At 44.1% G+C, this 7,500-nt stretch overlaps 1 protein-coding gene across 8 annotated transcripts in view; it reads left to right on the plus strand.

Annotated features, from left to right (window-relative positions):
- LOC108413069 (transcription factor 4) overlaps window positions 1–7,500 on the plus strand; it is a 296,629-nt gene that overhangs the window by 76,971 nt on the left and 212,158 nt on the right. For all 8 annotated transcript variants that reach the window (XM_037545968.1, XM_037545971.1, XM_037545969.1 and 5 more), the window contains 2 exons: window positions 2,474–2,529; window positions 6,407–6,500. In XM_037545968.1, the coding sequence (XP_037401865.1) occupies window positions 2,474–2,529; window positions 6,407–6,500 (150 nt within the window). The remainder of the gene's footprint in view (window positions 1–2,473; window positions 2,530–6,406; window positions 6,501–7,500) is intronic.

Consider the following 7,500-nt stretch of genomic DNA (forward strand, 5'->3'; position numbering starts at 1 on the left):
TCCGTGATCTTCTACTGTGTTGAACTGAATCCTGGAATTACTCTACATCGCTTCTTCGTTCTCTGACTCTTAAACCTTATTAACAGTCTTTTTTCCTCGCTCTAAGCTCTGACAATGGATCCATACATTAGTGTATTTTCTATTTAATGCACAATAGCATGAAACGCCTTCGCCCTCGCTATATATACTGTACGGGCGAGAGATTTAAAACAGTGGATTTATGGCGCTTAATTAAGGATTCATTAAAGAGTTTATCCATAAAAGGTTTCACATTTACAGACAAAGGAGGAGAGAATTCTGTGCATTAATTAAAATGATTAAAACGGTGAATTCTGGTATTGTAAATCATGAATGGCTACAATCTTGTAACGCTGGAGGGATTTTAGTGCTGTACAGAACAGACGAGAATAAGAGAATGCATATATCAGCCATAACATTAAAACCACTTAATTGTATCTACACTCATTGTACATTTGACCATATAGTTTCACTTTGTAGTTCTCCAGTTACAGACTGTAGTCCATCTGTTTCTCTGATACTTTGTTACCCTGTTTTTCAATGGGCACCACCCCCCACAGGACCTACACAAAGTGGTGGGTTGTTCTCAGCAGTGACACTGACGTGTGTTGTGCTGGTACGAGTGGATCAGACACAGCAGTGCTGCTGGAGTTTTTAAATGCTGCGTCCACTCACTGTCCACTCTATTAGACACTTCTACCTTGTCAGTCCACCTTGTAGATGTAAAGTCAGAGATGACAGCTCATCTGCTGCTGCACAGTTTGTCAGTCAGTGTCACTGCAGTGTTGAGAATGATCCCCACTCCAAATAGTACCTGCTCTGTGTTGATATTTGTTGGTGTGTGTTAGCGTGTGTTGGTGTGTGTTGATATGTACTAGTTTGTGTTGAGTGTGTTAGTGTGTGCTGGTCTGTACTGATATGTATTATGTGTGTTGATTGTGTTAGTATGTGTTGAGTGTGTTAGTGTGTGTTGGTATGTGTTAGCGTGTGTTGGTCTGTGTTGAGTGTGTTAGCGTGTGTTGGTCTGTGTTGAGTGTGTTAGTGTGTGTTGGTCTGTGTTGAGTGTGTTAGCGTGTGTTGGTCTGTATTGATATGTGTTATGTGTATTGATTGTTTTGATATGTGTTGTGTGTTAGTGTGTGTTGGTATGTGTTGATGTGTGTTGGTCTGTGTTAATGTGTGTTGATTGTGTTGATATGTGTTGAGTGTGTTAGCGTGTGTTGGTCTGTGTTGAGTGTGTTAGCGTGTGTTGGTCTGTGTTGAGTGTGTTAGCGTGTGTTGCTCTGTGTTGATTGTGTTAGCGTGTGTTGGTCTGTGTTGAGTGTGTTAGTGTGTGTTGGTCTGTGTTGAGTGTGTTAGCGTGTGTTGGTCTGTATTGATATGTGTTATGTGTGTTAGTATGTGTTGGTCTGTGTTGATGTGTGTTGGTCTGTGTTGGTCTGTGTTGATGTATGGTCTGTGTTGGTCTGTGTTGGTCTGTGTTGAGTGTGTGTTTAGTGTATTAGCGGGTGTTGGTCTGTGTTGATGTGTGTTGGTCTGTGTTGATGTGTGTTGGTGTGTGTTGGTCTGTGTTGGTCTGTGTTGGTGTGTGTTGGTCTGTGTTGGTCTGTGTTGGTCTGTGTTGGTGTGTGTTGGTGTGTGTTGGTCTGTGTTGGTGTGTGTTGATGTGTACTGGTGTGTGTTGGTCTGTGTTGGTCTGTGTTGATGTGTGTTGGTGTGTGTTGGTCTGTGTTGGTGTGTGTTTAGTGTATTAGCGGGTGTTGGTCTGTGTTGATGTGTGTTGGTCTGTGTTGATGTGTGTTGGTGTGTGTTGTGTGTTGGTGTGTGTTGGTCTGTGTTGGTGTGTGTTGGTGTGTGTTGGTGTGTGTTGGTCTGTGTTGGTGTGTGTTGGTCTGTGTTGGTGTGTGTTGATGTGTACTGGTGTGTGTTGGTCTGTGTTGGTGTGTGTTGGTCTGTGTTGGTGTGTGTTGGTCTGTGTTGAGTGTGTGTTTAGTGTATTAGCGGATGTTGGTCTGTGTTGATGTGTGTTGGTCTGTGTTGATGTGTGTTGGTCTGTGTTGGTGTGTGTTGGTGTGTGTTGATGTGTGTTGGTCTGTGTTGGTCTGTGTTGGTGTGTGTTGGTGTGTGTTGGTCTGTGTTGATGTGTGTTGGTCTGTGTTGGTGTGTGTTGGTGTGTGTTGGTGTGTGTTGGTCTGTGTTGGTGTGTGTTGGTCTGTGTTGATGTGTGTTGGTCTGTGTTGATGTGTGTTGGTCTGTGTTGGTGTGTGTTGGTGTGTGTTGATGTGTGTTGATGTGTGTTGATGTGTGTTGGTCTGTGTTGGTCTGTGTTGGTGTGTGTTAGTGTGTGTTGGTCTGTGTTGGTGTGTGTTGATGTGTACTGGTGTGTGTTGGTCTGTGTTGGTGTGTGCTGTTGGTCTCTGATGAGTTTCTGATGTTGTGTGTTTCTCTCCTGCAGCTGTGGAGGACAGAGTGAGCTCAGCAGCCTGGGGCAACAGCACACGCATTACAAAGGTAAGAAGCTGTCTGTCTCTCTGTCTGTCTCTCTGTCTGTCTGTCTGTCTGTCTGTCTTTCTGCCCCACAGACAGACAGTGCGCTAGTAAATTCACTAACAGAAGCGCTGCATACAGTGACATTTGTCCATCCGTCTATGCATCTATCTTTCTGTCTGTCTGTCTGTCTGTATCTATGTATCTGTCTATCTGTCTTGTCTGTTTCTCCGTCTGTTTGTCCGTCCATCCGTGTCTGTTTGTGTTTATAATAAATCAGCAAGTGTTTGTCCAGGTTCTTGTTCTCTTTTACAGTCTAAACAGCTTTTTATTTTAGTTCTGTGGCCTGCAGTGGTTTGATGGGACAGGCTGGATATGAGTATTTCTGTGTCCCCTCTTATTTTTATTTTTGTGTCTCAGCTCGGCCGCTCTGTGTTGATTTGCTTGTCTGCGGAGGTCAGAGGTCGCTACTGATAGGGTCACGTAAGGTAACAGCTCGTCTGCCGTCAGCAGAAATTAGAGATATGAGGTGAAGGACATGCTGACCCAAGCACTTTCCATGCCCGTCTCAGCCGGGCGAGGTGGGCATCTCGGATGCAAATGGAGTCTTGCGACACTGACGAGCACCAGGGGACAAACTCATTACCCTCTACTTCACTTCCAGCCTCAGCGTCAGACTGTTAGTCGTGTTCTTGTTATTGTTTGTTTCAATATTGGGTACTTCTGTTTACCATTGGGCAGCCCGGTCGAGAGCGTCATACCTTTGTATGGTCAACTGGAACTTGATGATAATCAGCCAGTGACATATGTTTATATATCCTGGGATTCTGCGCTAAATTCACTAACAGTTACCACATTTATTGAACACCAGTACTGAGCGGAACAGTAGAACAGAAAGACTTTCGGAAGTCCAGTTGATTGGTCAGATGTTGTGCGGATTGAAATTTGACCTGTTGGGATTACACACTGAACTTCCACGCACAGTAAGCGCCTAGCTACGCTTGTTTTTGCAACTAAATGTTCCGCTAAATTTAAGGTTTAACTTCAGATTCCCGTCCTCAACCAATAACAGGACTGCTTTGACTGTGAGGGGGTGGGGCATCATGTAGCAGCTATTTAGCAGCGTTTAGAGGAGAAATGCTAATTTAAACCATGTCTCAACCACAAACCTTTAAACGTTTCTTCCACGCTGGCTATAAATAAAACCCTAAAAGACTGGTTTGCTGGTTTAAGTGTTAGCTAATTGTGATGTTAGCTCCGTGGCCAACAGCAGCTGCATGCAGGTCATCCCACTGCCACCAACCACACCACGCTTTTTTGCTATAGAACACTGTGCCAGCTTGCTAACTGCTACTGTTAGCTTCTTAGCTAACTGCAGCTGCACGTCACGCTACTGCTGCTAGCTGCAGTAGTTGTCTACATTTTTTTTTTTTTTAGATGATTCGGTGTGCAGCACTGCTGTGTCTGATCCGCTCAGATCAGCACAACACACAGTAACACACCACCAACACATAACTGTTACTGCAGTGCTGAGAATGATCCACCACCCAAATAGTACCTGCTCTGTGAGGGTCCATGGGGGTCCTGACCACTGAAGAACAGGGTGATAAAGCATCAGAGAAACAGATGGACTACAAAAGTGCACTTATATAGTAAGTAGAGCTGATAAGATGGACAATGAGGGTAGAAACAAGGAGGTGGTCATGATGTTTAATGTTATACCAGGTCGTAATACTAACTCTGGTCAGAATGGTCAGATAAAATATAGTCTAAACTTAACTGGTTGATTGGCCGGTATTAATGACTCATTTTTGTGGGTATATATCGCCAATATTGTGGTGATAATTACCGACTTTCTTTGGTGGCAGTACTGCCGGGATTCATAGTTGCAGTTCGCCAACAATCCGGTGAAATCTCACACCAGAGGAGCTTGAGTTCAGGATCCAGTCTTGGATTTTGCAATTCCCATTAGCAAAGTGAATTGCCGATATAACTGATTGGCCATTGGCTATGGCGATTTTTTTTAACGGGCAGTACGGTTAGAAGTGCAAACCACCCGTGTCCATTTCCTAACAGTTTACAGAGCCCTGAAAGTAGGCGGCGTTCCCCGGGACATCGATAACTGCAACAACTTTGTGTTTATGCTGATGACCACACGTTTTTCCTTATATTTATATGGTTCACCTTCTGCTTCAGCCTGGAGTCTGAAGTGCTGATGTCTCAAACACTTGGAAAGTTCCTGAAGGGTTGGAAAGAAACCCCAAATCCACCTAAAACAGCAACAGCTTCCATTTGTATGTGGCATTTCTCATTATTTCATCATGTATTTCTTTCACTTTGTGACATGGATCTGCCAGACGTTTGCTTGGCGAACTGGCACCGGCTGCGAGAACATCCTCAAAGTTCTCGAACAATCCAATTTGCACCATATCAAACACGGCTGCCTGGGCATTAGGCGAAAAAACTCTCCAACGTCCTCTCGTGAAGCGTTCCGTCTCCGCTAACACCTCACTGCCAAGTAGCTGTCTGTATCCGAAAGTGTCCATCACAGACGACATTTAAGAAAAAAGAAAAGAAGGCAAAACCAGGCCTGATTGTCTTGGCTGCTTTTTAAATAAGGAATGCTGTGAGATTATAATTGGGGTATCTGCTCTACGTGTCAGAGCGTTAGCGTCGACATTAGGTCGCCTGATCCTCCGCTAGGACGAAAGCAGATAGGCACTCTCTCACCTCGCTCTGTTGGTGTAGAGGTCATGAAAGGCATTTGTTGACCGCTTAAAGCTCTTTAGGCGGTCATTTGTTTGGGAATCCTCTAGGATCCATCATTGGAAAGAATGTGTTTGTCGGTATTACAGTCAAATGTACACAAGCTTTTGTTGGGCCCAAAATCTGGAATTTCTTGGCTGACCGTGAAGACCCCACTTTGGGCAGCCCTGCTCTGGAACATCTAGAGATACTCTTGGACATTTTTCCACGGCACATTCAAAAGAAACCAGGAACGTATGGTTCTAGTTCTACTTCTAGTTCCAGCTCTGATGCATTTCCCACCTGCTTGAGAAACTCCTGGGACCGTCACAATGACCGTCACCATCTAAATGTTTAGCTCATACATGATAACAAACACCAAACTGACGTTGATGTGGGGGGTAACCTTCGTCTAGATATGAAATCCAATCAGAAACAGTCACTGGAGACTCATGGAAGTGCTGTATGTGAATCAGCTCACTGGAGACGAAGGTTGATGCCAGGTATGAACAGAACCTACTGCGTTCAGCTTAGCAGATCAGTTGCGTTAATAGACATTTATAGTGCGTCCAAGTACGTCGTAGCGTCCAATACACAGGGTACGCACTGGCCGGGGGGCCCATGCTTTGCAGGGGCCGTGATTTGCCGGTTTGCTATGTTATTACTACAGAATAGCTTGTTTCTTCAGCACGGTTCTTTGAGGAAGGTCATGCTTTTATTTTGGTGACCATGTTTTCAGGTGTTATTTTATACTGACCTCTTGTCTGTCAATTTGTACGACCCTCCCCTGCACCACATTAGTCCAACCTCTTCACGTATTCAGCTAAGAAAACATGTCATTATCCAGTCAGCGAGCTGCAGCACAGGTTCTAGTACTGTTTATAGTACTAGTATCAACAATCAACATGGGAAGCGCTTTTTAAAGATGGAATTTTTGACATGTTAAATTGAAAATGTTGGGCACAGATTTGAACTCCTAGACAGGAATATAGATGCCGTAGGTCAAGGTAGAAAGTGTTGAACTGTTTGAATGACCACCTTTACGTAACGATTTAAGTAGATACGTGTTTACCAGAACGACATAATTTAAAAATGCCTGTTCAGTTTTACATTGCGTATAACTGCTGACCTCATCTTTGACCTCTGATCTTTGCAGGGTTACGTGGACGGATCTCAGTATCACATGACCAGCCGGGACCTCGGCTCACACGACAACATCTCTCCGCCCTACGTCAACTCCAGACTGGCAGGTAAGCACAGGGCGGCTTTGTTATTGTTTACAGGCTGTGTTGTGATGATGTGATGAAGGGCTGTGCAACGGGACCACCTTTTATTTCCTTTCCAGTCAGTTTGGATGGTGGGATCTTTGTCCACACCTCCAAAGTTCAGTCTTAGAAGCTGGTCAGTCATTTTCTGAAATGGTCAAACACATTCAGTGATGTTGAGGTTCTTTGTTCGATGAGGCCGTCTCCTTTTCTCAGTGAGGTTCTTCTTGAACAGCTACACATCCTTTCAGACTCATAGTGCTGAGCTGTCTTCTCACAGTGGAAAGATGGACAGAAACACTTGTGGATGTTTTCAGATCTGAAGCAGCTTGATTTTCTCCTTCTGACTGGAATTAAAGGAGAATTCCATCAGTTTTTTTTAGATGTGATTTTGATGAAAGAGGGTCATTCAGAGTGGTTTGGCTTCATTCTGGAGTCAGAATTGTTCACAGTGGTGGTGATAGGAACCAGACGTCCACCTCCAAAAGCTCCCTCACAGACAGTCACTACATGAAATGGTTATGAATTCACTGCCTGATGACTGAGACGCTGTTTTATTATAGCTTTGAGAAGATTTTGGCCTGAAAATCCTTTCCTGGTGGAGGGATACATGAAGGGCAGGGCGCTGTGAGGCAAAGTAGTCCTCAGAGAAACCTTATTATTCAGATTTCAGATTTTCCACTATTCCCATCATCAACATTCTATATAAATCTCAAGAATCACGCGTGTAGGTTCACTGCTGGTTTTGGATGGTAAATAAAATGTCTATATTGGTGTTGTAGTCATGGCGACCCCTGGTTCCTGTCACCACCACTATAAAGAAATCTGAACCATTTCATGCCAAACCACTTTAAATCCCACTCTTTACATCTCAGGTTTAAGTAAATAAGGTGTGGTCTTTTTTGGCTTTTTATTTATTTTTGTTTACATCCATGTGATAGGGACGGAGAGTGACACTACCTCCCCAGACCGAATGTTTAAGCTC

Source organism: Pygocentrus nattereri, chromosome 16, assembly GCF_015220715.1.
Source record: "Pygocentrus nattereri isolate fPygNat1 chromosome 16, fPygNat1.pri, whole genome shotgun sequence".
Lineage (NCBI taxonomy): Eukaryota > Metazoa > Chordata > Actinopteri > Characiformes > Serrasalmidae > Pygocentrus > Pygocentrus nattereri.